General features: G+C 39.2%; 1 protein-coding gene across 2 annotated transcripts in view; it reads right to left on the reverse strand.

The window, feature by feature from the left end:
- TMTC2 (transmembrane O-mannosyltransferase targeting cadherins 2) overlaps window positions 1-26741 on the reverse strand; it is a 422005-nt gene that overhangs the window by 18502 nt on the left and 376762 nt on the right. For both annotated transcript variants that reach the window (XM_073620217.1, XM_073620218.1), the window contains one exon: window positions 20290-20353. In XM_073620217.1, the coding sequence (XP_073476318.1) occupies window positions 20290-20353 (64 nt within the window). The remainder of the gene's footprint in view (window positions 1-20289; window positions 20354-26741) is intronic.

Here is a 26741-nt window from a genome sequence, read left to right on the forward strand (position 1 = left end):
ATTAAACTACAATTGTTTTACCTTTATGTATTATCTGGCTTGGTAAGATAGTCTTTATCATGAATATTTATTGATTCAATTGTTTCTTTTTGTTGTGTTGAATTTATTTCATTTCTCATTGATCAATTGGTTATGATTTCAATACCTTTATGAGACTCTCTGATTGAATTTTGCTATATATGTATGCAGTAATTACTCTATCCGTGTGATTTTATTTATAATTCTCATAATATGTGATACTTATTGTGTGTTTTTCATTCCTAGTATACCACATATTTACCAGAACTCCTGATGAAGCTCATAAAGAGTGAAACATGTCGAGTGGTATCTACTAAGTGGTTTTCTTTTTTTATTATCTCTGTAAAGCCAGATATGGACATTGTGAAACCTGTTGTTAACTTTTGATAATATGTATTAAATATAATAAATACATTTTTGTAAGGATAGACTTTTGCATACATACTTCTTTACTCCAATTACTATAATATTTACGCACCTTTAATGTCCCTGGGGTAATTTTACTCCATTCCCTTTTCTTTTGTGCATTTCTTTATGGGATGTGGTGCCAATGGCTGATTGTTTTTGTCCTCTATATATAAAGGCTACCTTTTCATGGTTTGGATGCCCGGCCATCCAAAAAATGAATGTCCTACCTCGCTTTGTATACGTCTTACAGACACTCCCAATTAAAATGCCTACTACATTTTTCAACTCTTATAAAAAAAAAAAAAAATTATGTGTAGCCTTCCTATGGTGCCAAGGGCATCCACTTATAAGTTATGAATAGCTGACCTTTCCAAAACAAAAGGGACCTTGGGTCATTGGTTGGGTCACCAGACCACTACCCGGCATGCCACTTACCTAGGATTGTAGACTAGTCTGTCCATCACCGAATCAAAGACTGGGTTCAAGACTCATTTTCTCCATTACGCCTCAGCTTCCATGGTTACAAACCCAACACATTCCACCTAGCCTGAGAAACCACCCTCTCATAAACATAACTCTCGTAAGTTTCCGAGAGGCATCCAAAAAATTCAGACTGTCTTCAACACCAGGCCCCCTAACACCAGTTAAACCCAGAATTCCCACCTGGAATGTCCAATGACTTTCTTTTAGGTCTGCAGCCCAGTACTACCACCTTTGAACACTAATTTTTTTGGAATGGTACGCTGCTTACACAAGACGAACTAACGCTTCCTTGATCCAACACCCCCCTACCTTTTTGGATGAGTCTACAACTGCACCATTTCCTATGCTCCCTAGACCACACATCCACAATATCTAAACCATTAACCCCATTTGAACACGTATGCTCCAAAAACTCGCCACAACATGTAATCTCCACAACGCACAGCTTGCCATTTCACAACATACTTTCTAATGAAGGGAAAGCCTGTAAACCTGGGAACAAGACCTGCAACTTGCCCAAACTCCCGAACAATGGGAACGTCTTTATGGCAATGCTCACAAAGGTTCAGTTAATGTTACAACACAGGAAAACAATTACAAAATTCTATCATGGTGGTATCGAACACCAGCCGTAGTCCACAAATTCAATCCATCCCTTTCTAACATTTGTTGGCACTGCCAGAAAGACATGGGCTCACTCCTCCATATTTGGAGGGACTGCCCACTAATCCAAACTTTCTGGAAAGAAGTTCACACCACAATATCACAGGTGACAACTTATACCTTGTAATTCACTGCAGCACAGTTTCTCCTTCATCACACCTCTATCCCCCACAAATCATATTTCAAATCTCTACCAATGCACATAATCAATGCTGCTAAACTCTGCATACCAGTTTCATTGGGGCTCGACCCATACCCCTTCCCTTTCTGAATGGTTCTCCCGTATAACCAAAATTTAAGAGATGGAAGAACTCATCTGCATTGCGAACGACTGCCCATCCAAATTCACATCCACTTGGGCATGTTGGATACACTTTGGAACCACGGAGACCTTCCGTTGCCTAGTAGACCCCTCTACGACATAGGATACCTCTGATACTTCTGATTCCTTTTTCACACATAGTCTGACAGGATCACAAGGATTAAACAACTTGCCAAAATAACCTGCCGGAAGGACCTCCTGGTGAGTCCCCACCTTCCCTGTTCCTACCTTAACCCCATCTGTCTTTCCTCCCCCTCCCTTTTTTTCTCCCCCCCCATACATGGCTGAAACAATACTCTCTCCTGAATTACCCAATTAGGGAGAACTACATTGGCCAATGTGTTCATTTTTTATCCCTCACTTTTAACATGCTCTCCTTGATCCATCATTACGCATCACCCCTATTATCCAGGAGCGTGAAACATGATGCCCTCTTTCCCCTTGAATACTGATTCCTTTTTACTCACTTCTGCCATCCCCCCATCCCCTCTCTAATGTTATGGTACCTTACAACGCATCACACGTTAGATGCTGGATTACAAACTAAATGTTACTTGTTCTATGTATGCAATAATGGTAATTACATCTAACCATAAGCCGTAGAATTTTGCTGTAAATTGTATACTGAATACCATATATAACGGTTGCACTTACAGATAGGACTTTTTACTCTCTACTCTGTAATTGACATACAGCTAACTTCTGTATGGAAATAACTCAAATTTCAATAAAATGTTTTTTTGGAAAAAAAAATAAAAATCAAACTTAGGCAGCTAAAACTAAGCATATGCTGAATGCATAAGCACTGGTTGCTGTCAGTGAAAACATGTCTAAATGATCAATAGATCCAGCACTTCAAACAGCTGAAGTTATATGCACATCTCAACTTTTACTGTAATGGTTCACAACAATTTTAGATTCCATTTAAAGTGGAACTAAACTTTCTCAATTAGCAATAACTCCTTTTAAACTTTATGCTGCTTTTTAGTTGTATCCTGTTTCTGGCCTAGGCCATATTGATGTCATACATCTCAGGGGTCTTCAAGGGCATTTTTTTATTTAATCTGGAGGAGGTGAGGAGGGGCTTTCTCAGATAAGCACACCCTCCTGCTTGCATGCCTGAGCTAAAAATGGTTTCCAGGAAGTAAATGCTACATGAATAGCATGGCCATGGCAAGGAATGCTAGGGAGGTGTTTTTCAAAATGATTTTGCAAAACAATAAAACATATAGACATGAATGAATGGGTGTGTTTGCTTTGTATAATAACAATTTAATAGCATTTTTGGCTTGTGGTGCTCAGTTAAGTTCCACTTCAGCGGTCGGTATAATGGATCCACTGACCATTTTGACATGCAGTTTTTACAGCAGAAAATAGTTTATGCATTTTCATAATTTGCTCAGTTTGAGTTGCTGATTTGTGACAGCTTAGCAACAATGATAACTAATTCCATCTAGTTTATTTTCCCAATGGAGAGAATGCAAAAATGACACAAGGTGCTGAACTTATCAAAAAAATCTGCATAGGTATGTGGTCATAAAAACTGCATGTAAATTCATTCTGTGTGAATGTGGCAAAATTGATTGTTTCCAGGCTACACTGGCACCAATTGAAATGTGGGATTTTAGAAAATGTTCTCCACTAGATGCTGCTGAGGAGCATACTTATTGCCTATGATAGTCAGTGCCACTTAATAGCCATAATGCAGTATGATCACTAGATGGTGCTATCATAGGACATAAGTATACTCCTAAGCGCTATCTAGTGGTCATAATGCAGTATTCTGAATTCAACCATTCAAACTGCAGATAATATAGCCTGGAAACATTCAATATTGCCCCCATTTACACAGAACAAATGTGGTTTCAAAGGCCATGCACATTTTTTTTATATTTTTAAAATACAAACCATAGATTAGAACACATATTTTGTCTGATCAAATCAATTTCAACACAATTAAATGACAACTATACAGACATCCCAAGTCTGTTGCAAGGTGTGGGAGTCTCCCGCATTTCTGCAGTGGCTCCCGCAGACCCACAAGCGCCTCACGATATCCCGGGAATGATCGGTGCGGCGGGGAACAGCTGTGAACATGGATCTGTCTGTACAGATTTTTAGCTGTCAGCCGCTTCTCCTTCTCTCCCACCTGGGGCTGTGAGCTAAAAATCTGTACAGGGAGATCTGTGTTCACAGCTGTTCCCCACCGCACCAATCATTGCCCGCTGTTCCCTGTGTGCTGCTTCCCTGCTGCTCTAATCCCCTGTCCTTCTCCGCCCCTCCCTGTTCTCCTCCGCTCCCCTCCATGTCCTCCCCCTCCGCTCCCTGTCCTGCTTCTCTGATCCCCTGTCCTCCTCCTCCCCCCGCTCTCCCTGTCCTGCTCCTCCGCCCCCCCTCGTCCCCCACATCTGGCTTCCCTGCTCTCCTCTCCCACTGGCTGAGGGTGATCTGTCAGGATGGAGAGTGGAGGAAGGGGCTGGGTAAATCTGTAATTTACCAGCCCCTTCCTTGTCTTCAATGCTGAGTAAGGGACTGGGGAATCTGTGTCCTCAGTCCTTTCTCTGTCTCAAAGGGGAGATGTCAGGGTCTGTGTAAAAAATAAAAAACTACCGACACTACTACCCCCTGCCCTACCAATAATGTCCACTGCCTCAACCCCCCTCCCCCCAAAAAGAATTGTGAACAAATATTTAAAACAAATCTAATTGTAAAAAAATCAATACATGAAAATAAACTACTGACACCATCCACTGCCAAATAACCCCCACCCCCTTCCACAGAAGCACTGTGAAAAATGATTGAAAAGGTGATTAAAAAAAATTCCTGCAGGGGGGTATGTGGGAGTTTGCCATCTTCCTGAAATGAGTTTTTGCAGGTTGGGATGTCTGACTATATAGTGCATGTGACAATTAATTAAATCACATGAACTCATAGATTAACAGAATAGGAAAACTGTAAAATTTTAAATACCAGCCCATTTCAGTATAATATTACAGAGGAAATACAGTGTTAAATTTAGAGCACGCGCCCTTCTCATGCATACATACATTATCATTATTTAAGGTACTTATATATATATATATAGCGCCATCAATTTACGCAACGCTTTACATATACATTGTACACTCACATCAGTGCCTCACATTCATATACTAGGGCCAATTTAGACAGAAACCAATTAACCTACCAGTATGTCATAAAACATTTCTATCTGCTAACCCCCAAAAAAACAACAAACTTGTCACGCATTTGAAAGATCTTTTAAAGGCTTTGATAAAGAAGGACACAATTCTTATTTATGCCCATATCCATTAGTCACTCACTTGCAAGGCTGATGGCTAGGCAATGTTGTTTGCACAACCAATCTATTATCTATTATGGGAGAGGACTGGGAAGGCACATTTAGTACCCGGATAGTAGCTTGACAGGTTAGAAAAACAGAACTACAATCAGTCTAATTTGGGACTCAATTAAAATAATACAGTGGCAGACAAGAACGAAAAAATAGTATTAAATTACTACACAAACATTATGGATTTTACCAATGTACACATAAAATAAGCAGCCCTTTCTATAGCAATTAATGAAATTCTGTTGATAAACACAATTTTTATATATTACATGGTAACAACAGGCTACAATAATTACCTTACATATATACATCAGTGCAATAGCCATTATTATCAAATCAGCAAGCAGGTCACTTAAAAGGGATTAAGTGCCTTTTTATGCTGTGAAAACTCTGAACAGTATAAAACCCCTTAATTATCTCATAAGCATGTGCTAACCCGGGCTTAATTTAAATGGGTATACAGCCTTGGCTGCTGTTCTGTTACACCACTAATCACTTAGAAAGGAATCAAGAGAGTTTCTTTTAAGTCATTAACACCACCACACACTCCATTAGAATGACATTAAAGTGGTTGTTAACCTACTTTTGTTACATGCTGCCATCCTCTCTGCAGCATTATAGTAATTGTCCCTGTGCCTGTGTTCTGTAAAAAAAACTGCAGGATTGTACCTGTATGAGCTCCACTCCCGGCGCTCAGCTGATGTCTTTCCCTACCTTGTCTCTCCGACTCACAGCTGCAGTGGGCGAGGCCGAACCCTCCCGCTGACGTCAGCTGGGGAGGAGGGGAAGAGAGGAGGAGAGCGGAGACACAGAGTGCCAAGCCGCTGACAATCAGCTGAGCGGCAGGAGCAGAGCTCATACAGGTACAATCCTGCAGTTTTTTTTACAGAACACAGGCACAGGGACAATTAGTATAATGCTGCAGAGGGGATGGCAGCATGTAGTATGTGAAATGAGAGCAGCAGGAGGGGGGGAGGCGGGCACTGGTAAAGCAGAGACAGACAGAGAGGGGAGGGAGAAGGACACAGGAGACAGATAGCAGGCTGTGGCTCACGGAATCACGCAAACAGTCCACAATGTCAGGGGCTCAGCAGCCATGATTATTGTGGTGTGTTTGGGGTGGGGATAGCTAGGCAGGATCAGCCAGGCATTTCAGGTGGTACAGGGGTCCAAATGACACAGCTCAAGCACTGTGCTGTATGACATGCTTTAAGGGAACAGGATCTTTAATTTGTTTTTTTGGGTTAAACGCTTTAAGTCAAACTTTATTTTTTGGTGAGTAGGATTTTCTTTATATTGTTCCCAAACATTCACTGGACACCTTAGCAAAAGTGATGGTGGAGTAAACACGAGGTGCAATATGCTTATGCAGTCAAAACCAGTATTTCATTGCTGCCATCTGCTGCTCAACCTGTGCTGAAAAACCCAACAACTACTGCCTCTATATGTATTAATGCAGACTGTGTTGAAGTATGAAGTGATGCATGTTCTTCCTATAATCTGCATTTGTTAAAACAATGGATAACAAGACACTGAAATATAGAACAATAAGTTGCTCTTGTCCTTGAAATATTGGTGTAACAATAATAATCCAATTTACATTTAAAAACTACATAAGACATAACAACAATATTTGTAAAATGCAAGGCCAACTTAGCTTGCACCCCCCGCCCCCTTCACCATCCTTATTTAAAAACCCAAAGTAAAAGCAATAAAAGGCTAAAACAGTGTACTAATAATGTAAAAGCTTGCCACTTAACACCATGCATAGCATTTGCTTAGATGAGGTGTGTGTCACTGGGCCTTTTTGTAGGACTCTAAGGAAGCTAAGAACCCCATATCCTTCAAGATAACGCTCCTGCAAAGTGCTGGAAAGCTTTCTGATAACATCTGAGATCCTTAACTTTTCCAGGATCCCACAATGAGACTCCGTGACATCACTAGTGACTACAAAGTGCCCCACATGTAAGCTCATAATTATTTATATTAGATATTATTTATATTAAACATAATTTATATTCAATATTAGATTTATCTTTCAATGTGTATTTTTCCAATTGCTTTTACTTAGCATTTTTACATAGGAGGGGTTGCAAGGTTTATGGTTACATTTCTTACCCTAGTACTTGCAGTTTGCAATTTTCAGTGCAGCTGGCTCTGCTTTCTCAATTCTGCTTCCCTTAATTGCAGTGGACAGTTCCATCTCCAGTCAGTCTTTAAGCTTGGAGAAGGGAAGGGGGGAGTAGGAGGAAGGAGAAAGGAAATGCCTTACCATCCTAGGCTACAAGGCTGTGTGTTTGTATGATACAGTGTAGGGACATACAACTCTAGTTCCTACATGAAAGAATAGTTTCATAGGATGGTTCCAGAGAAAGAAGCTTGGATACTGAAATGCCCGATTCTCCATCAGAGCTCTTGCTGCATGTGCCCTCCATTCCCTTCAGCCATAACCACAAGTCAGTCCTGCCTCATCTCTTAAATGGGGCGAGATGCCCGTTTCCTATTTATTTGAAGAAGGCTCAAACTCCAGATCAAACTGAATGGATTTGTCTTGTAAATAACATTATAGCAGCGGAGGAGTGGAGGGCAACAAGCAAGGGTCGTCATGATAAATTTTACAGTGCGTGGGCCACATGGATCAATTACACTACTAATTCCCCAATGGGATCTCAAGCTGCCCTGCTAGAGCCCTCTCTCCTTCCAACATAGATAAGGATTTCTGGAGTCCTGGAGCCTATTTACCAGAGTATGAGCTCTAAAGTTAATATGAGGTTTAAAGACCTGTATCTTATACTCTGAAGAGGTTTACTCTTTTGTATAGTTGTATATGTTGATATGTTAGTTTCATTGTTTATCACCTGTGATTCCAGTTTAATTGCTTGAATATTAGCTCAGTGCCACCATAATCTACAGGGTTTCTCAGACAGCTGGGGTTATTCAATTTTGCAGTGCACTTTTTGTTATTCTTAACCCTTTTCCCTTGTCTCCTTCCTTACTCCCTCCCACTCTACTGTTGTATTTTCTGCCTTACTGCTCTGTTGTGTGTTCTACCCACAGCCACTAAACTAATACATGCCCTAGGAACTGTTCACAAGGTTTGTTGTTGTTATATTTCATGCAATGATACTGTTATATAGACTTTTCTGCTCTTTGTTATGAGCAGCGGAAGGTCACTCTGACTCCTGTGCCAAGTGTACTACGGTCGTTGCCCATGTGGACTTTTTCTCATTCTTTTTTTCCTATGTTTGTCTTCCGTTTTTGTATGGCAATCACATTTGTACATTTAAATAAAGATTACTTTAAAAAAAAAGTAAAGAGAAGAGAAAGTAGCCACTTTGATACAAAAAATCCTGGGGTAGCTATCATGGCACCAGCTTAAACTGGAACATAGGCAAGGATTAAAAGATATAGAAGCTATATGCTCAGTAAGTGATTAAATCAGCTGCTGATAGGGTTTGATATCACTTTAAACCTTTCTCAATGCAGTGTCTTCAGCTGCAGTTAGGCCCTTTCACCAAGAACAGTGAAACAAGATTCGGGATACTCAGCTTTCCAAGGGCAATTTTTAGTTCTATTTTCAGGTACTAATCCTCACAATTTGGATTAAACTCCACTTTGTTGTTAACATTTTCTAATCGCCATATAGGAATGCAACCTTTTGACATTACATCATGGAAAATATTTAAACAACAATAGGATGTGGATGAAAATCATATGCTATAATATGTAAGCAGTGTTAAGACTAGGTCAGACAGGCCTTGCAGGTAGCTCTATTTACTTTAGATGTAGACATGTGAGTACCAACTAGCTCAAGATGGAGGGCCCGAATCTGGTGGATTTTCTAAGTTTTCGTTTAATATGCTTTAGGCTAGACTTCAAAGAATCTACTGACTGTGACTTCATAGCCAGATGTGGGAGATACTTAAAAGTGATTTTAATCAAAGATTATCCATTTACAGCTTTCCGTCAGGAGGTACAGACATATGTCACACCTCAAACTATATTAGAATGTTATAAAAAGACAAACAGATGGTACAGTATAATGCAAAATGCATAAACAATAAAACATACATTGTCTGAAAGGAAAAGGAATTGCTTTCTTTAATACAAAATGTATGGAAAAAAGATTGCAGAGATTATATGTAAAAAACAACAGTCTACAGATTTTTGTCATTATTTGGGGTCATTTTATTAAAATGGAATATATAGATTCCCCACACAATCATATGGAGGTTTTGTGCATTTTATTTAAGTAATTGATGTATTATTGCATTTGCCATGCCACATGGTATGACACAAAGTAGAAAATTAATATAGAATATGCTACTTAGAGTATTTACAGGGCTGCGGGTTGAATAAAAAAATTCTTAAAGTTCAAAAAGCATTCGGTTTTTATTGCACCCAAAAAATGTCACATACAGGTCCACCACATGTGTCTGTGTGGTTACAGGGTATGCAGTCTTACACAAAACAGTAGAACCTTATTTTCATACATTTTATATATAATTATGAATTGACCTCTAGTGAAGTAAGAAATGTGAACTTTGAATAATTTTGCTTTACTCCTACCACAAGTTTAATAAAACATCATAGTGATTTTATTGTTAAAGTCCAGGGAAGCAAAGTTTAAAAAAAAAGAAATCCAGCAGACTTCAGAAGTACTGGATTTTCAAAAAACATTATGTTTTTTTGTTTTTGATATAAAAAGGGTAACATCTTTGGCCTTGGATTTAAAAGGGATTATCTTCATTTCTTTGCTTTGTACTTAGCAGTAAACAAAACCATTGTGAGCTGATGGGAACTAACAGAAAAAAAATAGCTTCTTTAAATCAAAGAAATTCCAGTTATGATCATTTATGTGATATAAAAGGCTTCTCAGAAACCTATACCAGGTACACCAAGAAAAAAAATTTCAGCTAATTTTAAAGTTTCGTTTCGGAGCAAGGAAGGGTTAGAACCTGTGAGTTTTTTGCCATCTATGACCCTTTTTGAGATTCTTTTACTTCCAGTACCAGATGCACAACATGAGGTGAGGGGAAATCTCCTTAGATATGATGGGAGGAGTTGATCTTTTAAGATGATTTCCCTTTATCTCCTGTTCTGGTAATAACCTGAAAATGTAGAATTCTCTGGAATCAATACTTGGTAAAAGTGAAAACTGATCACAAAAATTAGCTTCACCTCTTCAGAAATATGCCACTTTGAGTATGTACCAATAGTAAGTTCTGTCTGAAGACACCACAGTCCAATATTATTATTGAAAAATGTGCAGTTGTAACCCCATAAACCTTAATGAATGCCTACTTGCAAACGCAAACTGCAATTGATAACTGAATTGTGTCTATGGCCAAGTCACTCCAATATGTTAAATAAATTATCTTGAAGTTGAAAATACTGTGATCCACATATACACAGACACTTCCTAACAAAGGTCATCAGAAGTGTCCTTCAGGAGTATTAAACATAGTTCTGTGTATACAAAGCAATAGATAAAAGCTCCACAGGGAATGCTCCACAGCTCATTTCATCCAAGCTGTATTCCAACAAATGCTGAAAAATAATACGCAGGTCTGCTGTTTGTGAACCTAATGTTACCAATGATTTGTTATAATGAAAAAAAAATGAAAAGAAAACTATTTCAAAGCTAATTTGTATTCCTTATTGCTTTGACTTAAAAGGGGAAAAAGGGAGAAAGATATTTTATGAGTAGTTGCATTTGAAAGCCAAAAAAGTAAATCCAGAAATGCGAGATAAAATAAATTTGTAAAAAAAAAAAAAAAAACATCCTAAACAATGCAACTATTTTTTATCACAAACATTTACAGAAAGATTAAGTACAAATGTCATTCAAAATTATTCTTAAGCAGCCTTTCCCTTTTATGCACTGCAATAATCCTTTTCACAAAAGTTCTATTATACTTTTTTAAGCAGCAAATATTCCGCTTTGTATGCAAACCAATACTCTGAACTCTCAGTTGAGCATCTGGCCAGCATTTTAAGACATTCCTCCACATGACATTTCTCCTTCTGCCACTTGAATGAATAAGTTATAGCTAAACTCCAGCTTTGTTTTCTAGGGTAGAGTGGGGAAAATTAGTCTTCATATTTTTGTCCTTGTTTGCAAGATTTCACATGGATTCGTCTTCTGGTGACCAAACAGAAGATGAAGAGATCACCGTATGAAGACATAGGCACCACTAAAAACCTTAGCCGCTTTCAGCCCTTAGTTATTATTATATTATTTATTTATTTTATTGTTATTATAATGGGGACGGAAAGTATTCAGACCCCCTTAAATTTTTCAGCTGAAGGACTCCAAGATGGTGAGAAATAAGATTCTTTGGTCTGATGAGACCAAGATAGAACTTTTTGGCCTTAATTCTAAGCGGTATGTGTGGAGAAAACCAGGCACTGCTCATCACCTGTCCAATACAGTCCCAACAGTGAAGCATGGTGGTGGCAGCATCATGCTGTGGGGGTGTTTTTCAGCTGCAGGGACAGGAAGACTGGTTGCAATTGAGGGAAAGATGAATGCAGCCAAGTACAGGGATATCCTGGACGAAAACCTGTGCTCAGGACCTCAGACTGGGCCGAAGGTTTACCTTCCAACAAGACAATGACCCTAAGCACACAGCTAAAATAATGAAGGAGTGGCTTCACAACAACTCCATGACTGTTCTTGAATGACCCAGCCAGAGCCTTGACTTAAACCTAATTGAGCATCTCTGGAAAGACCCAAAATTGGCTGTCCACCAACGTTTACCATCCAGCCTGACAGAACTGGAGAGGATCTGCAAGGAGGAATGGCAGAGGATCCCCAAATCCAGGTGTGAAAAACTTGTTGCATCTTTCCCAAAAAGATTCATGGCTGTATTAGATCAAAAGGGTGCTTCTACTAAATACTGAGCAAAAGGTCTGAATACTTAGGACCATGTGATATTTCAGTTTTTCTTTTTTAATAAATCTGCAAAAATGTCAACAATTCTGTGTTTTTCTGTCAATATGGGGTGCTGTCTGTACATTAATGAGGAAAAAAATGACCTTAAATGATTTTAGCAAATGGCTGCAATATAACAAAGAGTGAACAATTTAAGGGGGTCTGAATACTTTCTGTCACACTGTATATATATTTTTTAGATGCTCATGTCTCTGGCTGGGTTCATACTTGTGCGATGCGTGAACCAGCGTGATTCCTGTGCGGGTTTCCACATCGCACCTGCATTGACATCTGCGCACCACTGCGGGTGTCAATGTAAAGTTAATGACACCCCCAGATCGTTTCACAGATCGCAGTGCGAACTTTGTAATGGTGCCGAAATCTGATCACATGGGTGTGAACACCCATGCGATCCGATTCCAGTGCGGACCAAATAAAGGGTCCTGTACCATTTTGGTGCAAATGCAATATGATTTAAATTTGCATTGCACAAACATTGCATGTGATATGCACAGCAATGCGTCACATACAGTATCTGTGATTGCACAATTGTGATGCCAGCCTCTTTCTCTCGCTCTCTATCTATTTACAGTATCTCACAAAAGTGAGTACACCCCTCACATTTTTGTAAATATTTTATTATATCTTTTCATGTGACAACACTGAAGAAATGACACTTTGCTATGATGTCAAATAGTTAGTGTACAGCTTGTATAACAGTGTAAATTTGCTGTCCCCTCAAAATAACTCAACACACAGCCATTAATGTTTTAACCGCTGGCAACAAAAGTGAGTACACCCCTAAGTGAAAATGTCCAAATTGGGCCCAATTAGCCATTTTCCCTCCTCGGTGTCATGTGACTCGTTGGTGTTACAAGGTGTTAGGTGTGAATGGGGAGCAGGTGTGTAAAATTTGGCGTTATCGCTCTCGCTCATACTGGTCACCAGAAGTTCAACATGGCACCTCATGGAAACGAACTTTCTGAGGATGTGAAAAAAAGGAATTGTTTCTCTACATAAAGATGGCCTAGGCTATAAGAAGATTGCCAAGACCCTTAAACTCAGCTGCAGCACAGTGGCCAAGATCATACAGTGGTTTAACAGGACAGGTTTCAATCAGAGCAGGCCTCGCTATGGTCGACCGAAGAAGTTGAGTGCACATGCTCAGTGTCATATCCAGAGGTTGTCTTTGGGAAATAGACACATGATTGCTGCCAGCATTTCTTCAGAGATTGAAGGGGTGGGGGTCATCCTGTCAGTGCTCAGACCATATGCCGCACACTGCATCAAATTGGTCTGCATGGCTGTCATCCCAGAAGGAAGCCTCTTCTAAAGATGATGCACAAGAAAGCCTGCAAACAGTTTACTGAAGGCAAGCAGACTAAGGACAAGGATTACTGGGACCATGTCCTGTGGTCTGATGAGACCAAGAAAAACTTATTTGGTTCAGCTGGTGTCAAGCATGTGTGGCGGCAACCAGGTGAGGAGTAAAAAGACAAGCGTGTCTTGCCTACAGTCAAATATGGTGGTGGGAGTGTCATGGTCTGGGGCTTCGTGAGTGCTTCCGGCACTGGGGAGCTACAGTTCATTGAGACAACCATGAATGCCAACATGTACTGTGACATGATCCCCTCCTTTCAGAGACTGGGCCGCAGGGTAGTATTCCAACATGATAACGACCCCAAACACTCCTCCAACACGACCACTGTCTTGCTAAAGAAGCTGAGGGCAAAGGTCATTGACTGGCCAAGCATGTCTCCAGACCTAAACTCTATTGAGCATCTGTGGGGTATCCTCAAATGGAAGGTGGAGGAGCGCAAGGTCTCTAACATCGACCAGCTCCATGATGTCATCATGGAGGAGTGGAAGAGGACTCCAGTGGCAACCTGTGAAGCTCTGGTAAACTCCATGCCCAAGAGGGTTAAGGCAGTGCTGGAAAATAATGGTGGCCACACAAAATATTGACACTTTGGGCCCAATTTGGACATTTTCACTTAGGGGTGTACTCACTTTCAGCGGTTTAAACATTAATGGCTATGTGTTGAGGTATTTCGAGGGGACAGCAAATTTTCACTGTTATACAAGCTGTACACTCACTACTTTACACTGTAGCAAAGTGTCATTTATTCAGTGTTGTCACATGAAAAGATATGATAAAATATTTTCAAAAATGTGAGATATAGGGGGGTTTGTTTGACATAACATATATATTCATTGTAAATAACTGTTAATGATTCTTTATATATACATAAATATATATATGTATATATATTATTCTACCTGCATTTAAATACTATTATTAATGTCATTTTTATATACAATTTTTTATTTATTAGTAAATAAAATTTTGTAAACCCTGAAATATGGTTTTACCCATGGCATGTTCTATTACAGTTATATGGGTGTTTATCATTAATGAAATATATTTTATTTTAATTTATTAATAAATATTTATACTTTATTACAATTATTTTTTAATGATTATAAATGTATTTTGCATTTATATGAATGGTGTATAGCTGCATTACATATATGGATTACATTCATTTACTATACATCATTCACATTTAAATATGCACATGATGATCTTTAAATATTGATAAAAACAATGTTTTTATTTATAATTAGGTTAATGTATATTGTGTAGGGGGAATTTAACTTTATTATTTTATTATTATGTTGGGGAATAATGTGTGCTGATTCGTGTTCAACTTTTGTATTTCACACCTCCTCATACTGCAATCCCTCTACATCACGCGAGATTACAGTGAGAGGAGCCGTTCTCAGGAGTTCCTGGCAGTTGTAGATCGCTTCTCGACTCAACATGAGAAGCGAGTTACAGACCTTCATAAACAAGCACTCAGAGGAGAGCGATCTCCTCTGAGAATGCCTGAGAACTGAATAGCTGTATTTTACCGCAGTTTCATAAAAGGACACCATAGAGCTATTATCCCTATATTAATATTTTATATGGACAGTAGGTGAAGAAATTCTAAAAAAAAAGATTTACTCATTGATCAACATGTTTCACCCATCAAACTAAAATTGGACTTTTCAAACACACGTTAATTTCCTAGACACCACAGTATCCATCAGGGATGATGAGAAAAGAGAAAAGAGAAAAGGGAAAAGGGAAGCAGCGCCATATGGGTGTAGTATTAAGTACCAGCAATGTATTGACAGAAAATTGAGAACCCACATAAAAAGCAATGGAAGCGCTTGTCAAGCATAAACCACCACTGTGATCCAGGGACGTGCGGTGAGGTCAGTGGCTGGTGAGGCACTGGCTAGTATCAGAGCCAGATACACACAGGTTACATACACCGTGAATGTTAGATTGAGAGCAATAATTCTAGCACTAGACCACCTCTGTCATGTAACCTGTGAAAAAATGTAAAGCGTCGCTTATGGAGATTTTTAAGTACTTAAGTTTGGTGCCATTTCACAAGCGGGCACAATTTTAAGGTGTTAGGCATCTATTTACTCTGTGTAACATCATCTTTCATAGTTTACAAAAAAATCGGGCTAACCTTAGTGTTTTTTTTATTCATGAAACCGTTTCTTTCCAAAAAAAAAGCGTTTGAAAAATTGCTGCGCAAATACCATGTAACACAAAAAGTTGCAATGACCCCCATTTTATTCCCATGGGTGTCTGCTAAAACATAGTTTTAGCAGACACCCATGGGAATAAAATGGGGGTCATTGCAACTTTTTGTGTTACATGGTATTTGCGCAGCAATTTTTCAAACGCATTTTTTTATATAATGTTTGGGGGTTCTAGCAAAATTATTATTTTTTTTAGACGTAGAAGAGAAGTGTCAGAATTTGACTGGGTGGCAAGGGGTTAATTACCATAAGTAATATACAAAAAATTATTATATATGGTTTTTAAGGTAATTTACTATATTTTCAAAAACTGTACTCAAGCAGCTGGCTTAACGGACAAATTACTGAAGTTTGAAGTTATAACTTCAAACCAGTAATTTTCCAGTAAATAGATAAATAATAAATTATTATCCTATAACATATAGCATAATAATATATGATTTAGCTTGTACATACTACTTTTCAGCAGCAACAGATTCTCATTCTCCCTCTTAACTGTGTGAGAAAAACATGGGATTGTGGGTAAATCTTATACACATAAACACATGTTTTTTCCTTCTAGTTAAGAGGGCTGGGCTGGAAGGGAGTATTTGTCTTTTAGACACATGCCCCTTCTATGACACTGCAGTGAGAGGCGTGCCTCCACTACAGCATTTTATTGGACAGCTTGGGCCAATGGTCCATTGAGCTCAGTGGCCTCTGACAAGAAATGAGGAGAGGCACTGTGAGCTCATCCTCTCAGTCTGCTGCAAACAGAGTGTGCTTGTATTTAAAATGGCTGCTCTGTATTTAGCTTCTTACAGGCTGCGCATGGAGCCCCATTTCTCCGGAACCATAGATGATAGGAAGACCAACCCCCCAAATTTGGGGTCTCTGTTTTTCTTTTCTGCCTCACCTGACTGCATGCCCCTGCTGTGATCGCACCAGTCCATTTTCACTATACATATGCGCCTCTAGTGCTGTCCTTGGCTGTGCTGGTGGCTCCCAGCACTTCCTAGTTGGCGTGGGTACACAGGGTGAGTGGAGATGTCACTTCCCAGGGGTCACAGCAGTGAGTGTGGCTATGCATTCGCAGCATACATGCTCCTTCATCAAGCCATGGCAGATGAAGGAGAACATATAGCAGGACCAGACTGGTGCGATCACAATGGTGATTTTATGCTTGACAAGTGCTTCAAATTTCTTTTTTAGATGAGCTGCCAATTTTATGTCAATAAATTGCTTGTAATACTACACTCAGATGGCGCTGCTTCCCTTTTCTCTTCTAGCACATGTTTAAAAAAAACAATATAATTTAATATACTACACCAGGGTAGGCAACCTCAGCCCTCCAGCTGTTTTGAAACTACTAATCCCATGAGACATTGCAAGATCCTGACAATCACAGATATGGCTCCTAGAGGCAGAGGCATAATGGGATTTCTAGTTTGAAAACAGCTGGAGGGCCAAGGTTGCCTACCCCTGCACTACACTATGAGAAGTCCTTCTATCCTTATCCCTGGTGGCGGTGTTTGTTGCAGAAAGCCTTAAAAGGTACAGGAGCACTGTTATCTATAGAGAGCAAAAATTATCCTGGACACCATTAAGAAACAGGCACAGACAGTGGACACTTCAGGGGGCTTATACCCGAGAGATTTTTTAACCTTAGTTTGAAGAAAAGGAAGTCAAATCCTTCTGGTGATTGCGGTGTGAACTTGGTGGTGGAAAAGAATTACTATCTTTCTGTGGGGGCATGTTTTTCTATCACCATACGGATGGATTAAAAGACACAGAGCATCAATGAATTTTAAATGCATTTGTTTCACTTATTTTATTGGGGATACAATATACCTTTATGGAGGTTATGTTAGTATGCATATTTTCAGACACTATTGATATTTTGTTTAGAGCGCAGTCCTTTTCTAAAACTTTGTACAGAGCTTTGTTTGGCATGGGTTTTATTTAAAAAATTACAATTTTAATCTTTATATGCTTGGAGACTTTAGGCTCAGGCCTCAAGCTTAGACCTTTTGGTTGGTACCTCAGATCAGGTTACAGCAAAGCTGTGCTCCTGGTGCAACCTCTGTACCTTTGTCATAGCTCTCTCTGCACTGGCCCCAGCAGGGAACCTCCCGCCTCTTGGGTGGAGCTCTAAACTATTGTATGGCCTTGAATTTAAGGGCTATGCACACCTGCACAAACAGCCTGCTGGTCTCTGGACACAGTATTATCAGTGTAGACCCCCCCGACACAGGATTAGAGGCTTTGTCCCTCCCAAGACTCTTTGCAGTCTCTGGACTACAAACCCCAAACTGGGAATTACAAAACCCAGAGAAAACTAAAAGACCAATTGTCTTAATTTAAACCAACCATTTTGGAGTCCCTCAATCTGTATTCACGAGAATCCTGTGTATCTTTAACTTCTTCTTTCCCCACAGTGGTAGGGCCCAGCACTGTCACTTCTTATAAATGTCAGTTTTACTTTAGTTTACATTGTAGAAATGCACCACTTCTGAGGATACCAACTTGTACCCCTAGGCATAGGCTATTCAAAAGAACTCTGTAATTTTAATGGTGTCCTTTAAACATTACTAAATTTGCTGGATAAACAACATTTAAAACTTTTTTTTTGCTTTGGTACATGTTCCCCAGGGCAGTGATCAGCTCTCCATGTCATTTGTTTGACATTTCCCTTTAGCCTAGAATTTATATATACTATATATATATATATATATATATATATATATTGACTTCAATGGGGTTTGGTTTTAGCACTTGAATTTTAACCACTTGCTGACCAGCCACCATCATACTGCAGCAGGTCGGCTCTTTCCTAAGAATCACCTTAGCTTTACTTCAGCTCCTTTAAGAGCCATAGCAGTTGCACATCCGCTGCACGGTGGGGGACCTGATGTGCGTGGCCAGCGGCCGTGATGTCCGCCGGCAACCCGCGATTGCGGGAAAGAGAGCCAGAATGGGGATCTGTCAATGTAATCCTAGTGATTGGGAACAGCGATCTCTCTCCTACTCCAGTCAGTCCCATCCCCCCCAGTTAGAAACACCTCCCAGGGAACACATTTAACCCCTTGATCGCCCCCTGGTGTTAACTACTTCCCTGCCAGTGACATTTACACAGTAATCAGTGCATTTTTATAGCACTGATCGCTGTATAAATATCAATGGTCCCAAAAAGGGTCAGAAGTGTCTGACCTGTCCGCTGCAATGTCGCAGTCCCACTAAAAATCGCAGATCGACGCCATTACTAGTAAAAATAATAATAATAAAAATGCAATAAATCTATTCCCTATTTTGTAGACGCTATAACTTTTGTGCAAACCAATCAATATGTGCTTACTGCTATTTTGATTACCAAAAATTTGTAGAAGAATACATATTGGCCTCAACTGATTTAAAAATTCATTTTTTTATTTTTTTTAGGGATATTTATTATAGCAAAAAGTAAAAAATATTTTTTTTTTTTTCAAAAACGTCACTGTATTTTGTTTATAGCGCAAAAAATAAAAACTGCAGAGGCTTTCAAATACCACCAAAAGAAAGCTCTATTTGTGGGGAAAAAAAATGATGTAAATTTTTTTGGGGTACAGTGTCACATGACAATGCAATTGTCAGTTAAAGCGATGCAGTGTCATATCACAAAAAACGGCCTGGGCATTAAGAGGGAAAATCTTCCGGTCTGTAAGTGGTTAATGCTTGCCGAACCTGCCACAAACTGAATTCAGGTACATTTGGCTCATCATCAGCTAGCAGAAAAAAATGCCCTAAACCTAAGGTATTTCAAACCAACTGATCATAGTAAAAGAGTGGAGATAGTTAAACAACATTGTTTGTAATAAAAAATTTTACTTTCGAGTGGAGTAATTCCAGCTAAGGTTGTAAGAGTATAACATTCTGTGCAGCTAATGTATATATCATTGTGAGATTACCCTTTGAAGATTCTCCTTTAAAGATCTTGCTGTCCTGTAAGTCACCCAGATACAAGATATCAAAAGAAAACACATAAAAACTGTACTGCAAAGTTAAAAGCAGAACCTCAGTCAAAAAAAAAAAAGCCAGTTAAGAACTAAAATAAAAATCAGCTTTTGCAGAAATACTTACCATTATTCTGGAACTGCGTCATATGACGTCCAGTCAGGATGAGAGAGCCACTGCCCAGCCATCATTTTGCTATAGGCTGGACGGGATGTGGTTAAACCCTTTTCTGAAGCAAAAACAAATTTTACCTAAAATTCTCATTAAAAGAATCCATTGATTAGAGCCAATTAACACCATTATTTTTCTCTGGTTTGGCTATACTTTGCTTGATACTGTGTCCCAGACAGCTCATTCCTTGAACCAGACTGATTAGAAAAGTTACATTTTCAAATTATAAACAGATATGTTCATATATCTGCAAGCTAAACTGTAGGTTCCTAGTGGAAGCAAAAACAGGTTCTGTGTTAAATTCTGCAACACTTATTCTGTTAAGTAATAATATTAAGTAATAATATCCAATACACTTACATTGGGTCTCAGATCTGCTGCCATTTTGTAATAATATTCTGCTGCTTCATTTAGACTGGCTTGCCTAAATAGAAAAAAAGACAAAGTTAAGACAAAGTTAATTTATTAGTGTAATATGCTTAAGACAGAAACTGCAGTGTACAGATAAACTGACAGATGTGATAAAATCATGGTGCAGCTGTATTTTCTGTCCCACCTGCTTGGGCCAAACCCCACTCAACCTTTTTAATAATTAGCCACAGGATCACTAGAAAAGGGGAAAAAATAAACTCCACCAAAGAAAAACCCCCCAAAAAATGCATCATTACTTTGCTGGATGGAACAGCAAGGTGTAGCTTCCTCAATGGCAAGGGAAATTCTGAGGTATGTCAGCCAGCTAGGGTGCAACATATTGCTGTTCCAACAGGCAAGGGAGTCACTCCCTTGCCGAGTGTTTTTTTCCCTCTATAGCCATCCTGTCACTAGTGTATTTTTGCCTGCAACAGAGATACAAGTGTGACATTAGCCTTAATATTTTTTTTTATTTAAACTTTTTCATTTTCATAAATGAAGAGTAGAAGCTAGAACATTCTGGAATAAGAGACCCTTGGCATAAATGTAAAAAAAAAAAGACTAGAAAAGTAGAAGTATAAACATTTAATGTGTCAAACAATTCAAACAATGGCCCATATAAAAATTCTGTGATCCACATATACCCAGACACTTCCTAGAAAACCTAGTCAGAAGTGTCCTTCAGGAGTATTAAATATAGTTCTGTGTATACAAAGCAACAGATAAAAGCTCCACAGGGAATAATCCACAGCTCATTTCATCCAAGCTTTAGTCCAACAAATGCTGAAAAATAATACTCAAGTCTGCCATTTGTGATCCAAATGTTACCAGTGATTTGTTATAATAAAAGAAAAACTATTTTTAAACTAATTTGTATTCCTTTTTGCTTTGACTTAAAGGAGAATAAAATTCATAACTACATTTTAAGCATAGTGCATTTGAAATTAAAAAAAAAGAATGTTGGGTAAAATAAGAAAGAAAATGTATACAATTAATTCAATTCAGTAAATACACCAAAACAAAACAAACATCACACATGCATTTGTTTTGAAGGATAGAAGTCTTGCTTTTACGTAACCTTACTGCCAATTTTGTACATTTTTTTTTTTTTTTTGAGCAAAGAGGAATCCAACAGGTTAGAGATTTACAAGCAGAAAATGATTGTGGAAGCGTCAAAAAACGTTGGGTGTTTTCCTGGTGCTATTGTCAGGAGAGATAAGATGCACATTTTAACCCCTTGATGCTAATGTAACACAAATATGAGGCCCCGCTGCTTTTTGCCGTGGGGCTGCATATTTGTGTATCTACCTTTGTGCTGTGAACAAATATTAATCAGTCAAATATATATAGTGTAATGATTACACCTTAACCTACAAACAGAGCAATGCAAGTGGATGTGATCCGGTGAAAACACACATATATGTAACTTATTGAAAAAATTATAGTCCAAGATGAAAAATGAGTAAGTGATATAAAAATACAAAGTAAAAATTAACTCATAAAATTAAAAAAGGAAAATCCTTAAATGCATATAAGTCTCTTCCATGGAGTCTCCCAAAGGGGAATGAGGGTTAAGAACACCCTGTGAGGGATCTTCTATATATAGAGATAATGTGCATCCACCACCACACAGACTGAAGGCTTACCAGCTAGACAAGCTGTGGAAACTGGTGGCCTATAACTGGCCAGGGCCTTTAGATCCTCCAGGCACCTCCAGTGGCCAGTGAAGCCAGGCGTTCCTGCAGGTTTAATGGAATTCAACACTCCAACGAGTCGCCACGAATAGAACGTCAGTGGGTGAGTTTTAACCCATAGAGAAAAAACAGAAAGGGCTCCACAGGTAAAACCAGATGTTTTTCAATAGTAAAAAATTCTGCTTCAAACAGACAAGCTAAAAACGGTTTCCATAAAAGTAGATTGTGCCGGCCGGCAAATGATACGAACATGCCCGTGCAAACGGAGCATGAGAACAGCACAGTGACGTCAGCACGTCACTCCTTCCTAAGCATTTCGTCACTAGGCAGATGTCGTCTCAGGGCACGGGCGGCGTACTGACGCACTGCTATAAGAAGTAATATTCAAGCCACGATCTGAACTTCGAATGGCTGAGACCAATGACGCCATATTGGTAAAGGGAAAAAACGAAGGGCAAAAAAAGGCAAAGCCACTAGTGGCACCAAACTGGCTAGGAAGCCCATGGCGCCACATCGATTAAGGGAAACATAACTTTAAAACAGTGCAAAGCAAGACCAGCCATATCAACGAGTCAGCAACACAGTGTTTCAAAATAAGCAGGAACACAATCAGTGGCCCACAGTGTAATTAAAATAAATTATCCATGCCATTAACCCACAACTAAAACAACCAGCATGGGCACCCGACTTAGATGGATAAAGGTAAATACAAATTCCCTGATATGCTCTGCTGTCAGACCCACATCAGAGCGGCAGACAATATCTAATAGTAAGACAACACAAAGGCTGTACAAACAAGGGATAAGTATCTAATTATGAAATTGGCGATCCAGTAAATCCAGTACATACTGATAAAGGTATATGCTATACTGTGCTTAAACGCCAAGATGTAAATAAAAGGCACCAATAATTAAGTGCCAAATTGACTCAATAAATGCCATACAAAAGGTCAGATCGAGTTCACATAATAAACCACCGCACCGCACCCCTAAACACAACCTGTGGTCTAGCTGGCAAAAGATTATTTAATATCCTATCATTTTTCAAGATATGCCAGTGTTTGTTGACTACATGCTTTATGTTTTGATGCTGTTTAGAAAAATTAGTGATAAAAGGGTTTTTAAACACATTAGTTCGCTCATGGCGTGGAGGCCTCTCCGTTAAAAGGTATGCCCTATCTATCTGTTTGACACAGTTCAAGGTGTCAGTTAAGGTTTTTAAAGAATACCTTTTTTCAACAAATCTCTGAGTGATAATATCTGCCTGAGCCAGAAAAACTTTGTGTTCAGTGCAACTGCGTTTTAACCTTAAATATTGGCTCTTAGGTCTAGACCCCAGCCAAGAGGCATGATGGCAGCTATCAGTGGAGATATAGGAGTTTCTGTCAGTGGATTTGAAATAAGTTGATGTGACAAAACTATCTTCACTGACAGAAATGGTGAGATCTAAGAAGTTTATTTTCTCACGGCTGGCCTCATAATTAAGATGGATACCTCTATTGTTTTCATTTAGTGTACACAAAGTCACAGAGGCAGACTCCTCTCCATCCCATAGGAGGAGGATGTCATCTATGTAACGAGCCCACAAGATCACTTCCGGTCTTGGCTGGGCATAGATGTCATCCTCCTCCCATTGCGCCATGAATAGGTTCGCCAAACTTGGGGCGTACTTAGCCCCCAGGATGATACCCCTATCCTAGCAAAAAAATTGGCCATCAAACCAAAAACAAATTGTGGGTAGCAGCGTACTCCAACAGTTCCACGATGAAAGCAATTTGTATTTCAGGTAAATTAGAATCATGTTCCAAAAATGATCTAACGGCATTTAAGCCAAGCTCTTGAGGTATTACTGTATACAGTGAGGTGACATCAGCAGTCACCAACCACATTCCATCAAGGGGTTTTAATTCCGACAGGGCCTGAGACGACGTCTACCTAGTGACAAAACACAAAGGGAGGAGCGATGTGCTGACGTCACCGCACTGTTCTCACACTCCGTTTGCATGGGCATGTTCATACCATTTGCCGGCCAGCACAATCTACTTTTATGGAGACCGTTTTTAGCTTGTCTGTAGTGGAATTTTTCACTATTAAAAACCATCTGGCTTTACCTATGGAGCCCTTTCTGTTTTTTTTTCTATGGGCTAAAACTCATCCACTGACATTATATTCCTGGCTGCTCATTGAAGTGTTGAATTCCATTAAACCTGCAGGAATGCCTGGCTTGACTGGCCACTGGAGGTGCCGAGAGGATCTAAAGGCCATGGCCAGGTATAGGCCACAAGCTTCCACAGCTTGTCTAGCTGGTAAGCCTTCAGTCTGTGTGGTGGTGGATGCACATTGTCCCTATATATAGAAAATCCTTCACAGGGTGTTCTTAACCCTCATTCCCCATTGGGAGACTCCATGGAAGAGACTTATATGCATTTAAGGATTTTTCTTTTTTAATTTTATGAGGTTTTTTTTACTTTGTATTTTTTATCACTTACTCATTTATCATCTTGGATTATAATTTTTTTCAATTAGTCACATATAAATCCACTTGCGTTGTATTGTTTGTAGGTTAAGGTGTAATCATAACACTATATATATTTGACTGATTAAGATTTGTTCACTATACTGTGTGATATCATATATTTTTTCTCATTATTAGCACAGCTCTTTTTTCTTTATATACAAACAAATAACATACACATATGTGGTATCAGGACCGATTGTCAGGGGCAGGAGAATTCATTTTGGGTTGTTTTTTGGTGGTAGGTTATAGTAGTAACAAAAAATAATCAGGAGATATCCATAACCCTTTTTCACCAAATGGAAGCCCAATTTGTCCTGAAAAAATGGCATAATTCACCTGGATGTACAAAATAGTTGTGATGATATGTACAGTTTTACTAACACATGTCAAAGTTGCAAAATTGTGCTTAGGCATTAAGATTTGTTTTACCCTTAGGTGTGAAGGGGTTAAATAATGTCCAGAAAGTTGGTTAAGAGTGCAATGTGCATGTGTGTACCACGGCACCAATTATTTTTCCTACCATTATGGTGCTTTCTGCATGGAAGGATTTTTTCAGAGTCTGGGTCTGGATCTTTGCTAGTCAGGGTGTACCCTTACATATTCAGTGGTCTTATCTGTCTAACACACAAAATTCTTTGTATTTCACTGTTTACTTAAAAGAATGGTATAAAGCTGAAGGTTTCATCTATGTTGTACAATCTCATTGTACGATCTACTTTAAATCTACTGTTAACTGTAAAGTATTAGGTCCAGCCTGATTCGATACTAATTGAATATACTGTGTACACTTGTCCTCATATTAGATAGCTTTGGTAAATCTAAAGAAGATTGTATGGAGATCATGCAATCTGATTGTATTGTGTATGGCCAGCTTTAGTCATGATGCTAGCCAGTTGTCCGATATTGAAATGTGCGAAAGAAATGGCCTGCATCTCTCACACAAGAGCACTGGGCTAGTTAGTATAGAATCTAGGAGTTATTGGGCATGTATTTAAAATGAGAAATGGGGGCAGAGATTTAACTGATGAAGAGCATTTCCATCCCCAGCAGGTAAAAACAAATGTGAGGGTTTGAGTTGACAAGGATTTGGCTGAGGAGTAGTTAATGCAGCTAAAGACACTGGTACTAAAAACTCAGCAGTTGATAGCATTGTTTGTAATATCATGCACATTTAAGCAGCCCATACACCGAGCAAATTTCATTCCTGCAACCACGGGTTGCACAGACAGTGTTAACAGGGGAATCCTTCCGAGCCATTGTATTCTCTCTGTGGGGTAGGCCGTCCCCACCTGGGGAAGACAGTGATTATTGCTAGTGGCTATACTATGTGATAATTGCATGCAAAATCCAGCAGGCTGGTTGTACCCAAGTTGATCGATCAACTTGGTACATTTAGCCTAACCATACATGGTTCAAATCTCAACCGGGACCTGCTGAACCAGTCAAACCACCTATGGCTGGCCTTATGCTTGCAGTTTAGGCAACAAACTATGTGAGCTGACAGCTCTTAACTTGGCCTTTTTTGCATTGATTCAGATGACTGGGAAATAACTATAATGGGGTACACACTATACAGGAAAGACAACGTAGGAATGTTGGGAGGTGAAGTTGCAATTTGTGAATAAAATAGTATAAGGCTAAAGTTAATTCATAAAATTAACTTGGTCTGCCTGCAAACCACAGAGATCTTTTCCCTTAGCATTGGTGTAGTATACAGATCTCCAGGATAGTCTAAGGCCATAGACAGTTTGAATCCCTGCTGAACTGGCTGAGATTCGAACAATTTATGGACAGGCCGAATGTACCCTATCAATCAACTTGGGTACAACTAGCCTGTTAGATTTTACATGCAATTATTGCTAGCAGCAATTACAGCTGCTAGCAGTAATCACTGTTTTTAAGGCAGGAATGGCTTTCTCAAGACCCCCCCGCCAGGAGAACACAATAGGTCCACAGGAGGGATTCCCCCATCAATGAGGGAATCAAGTGCTTTCCTTTCCTGCAACCCGTGGAAAGAAAATCGTTCTGTCTATGGCTGATTTAAGGATTATGATAGCTTCTCGATTGATAGCTCAAATGACGATGATAACACAAGTGACAATGAAGGCAGAGGTTTTTATTTATGGGTGAATTCAACATGCTGGGCATTAACTGCAATTTTCAAAGTGTGCTAAGAAGACGACATATAAT

The sequence above is a fragment of the Aquarana catesbeiana genome, linkage group LG03 (assembly GCF_042186555.1).
Source record: "Aquarana catesbeiana isolate 2022-GZ linkage group LG03, ASM4218655v1, whole genome shotgun sequence".
NCBI lineage: Eukaryota > Metazoa > Chordata > Amphibia > Anura > Ranidae > Aquarana > Aquarana catesbeiana.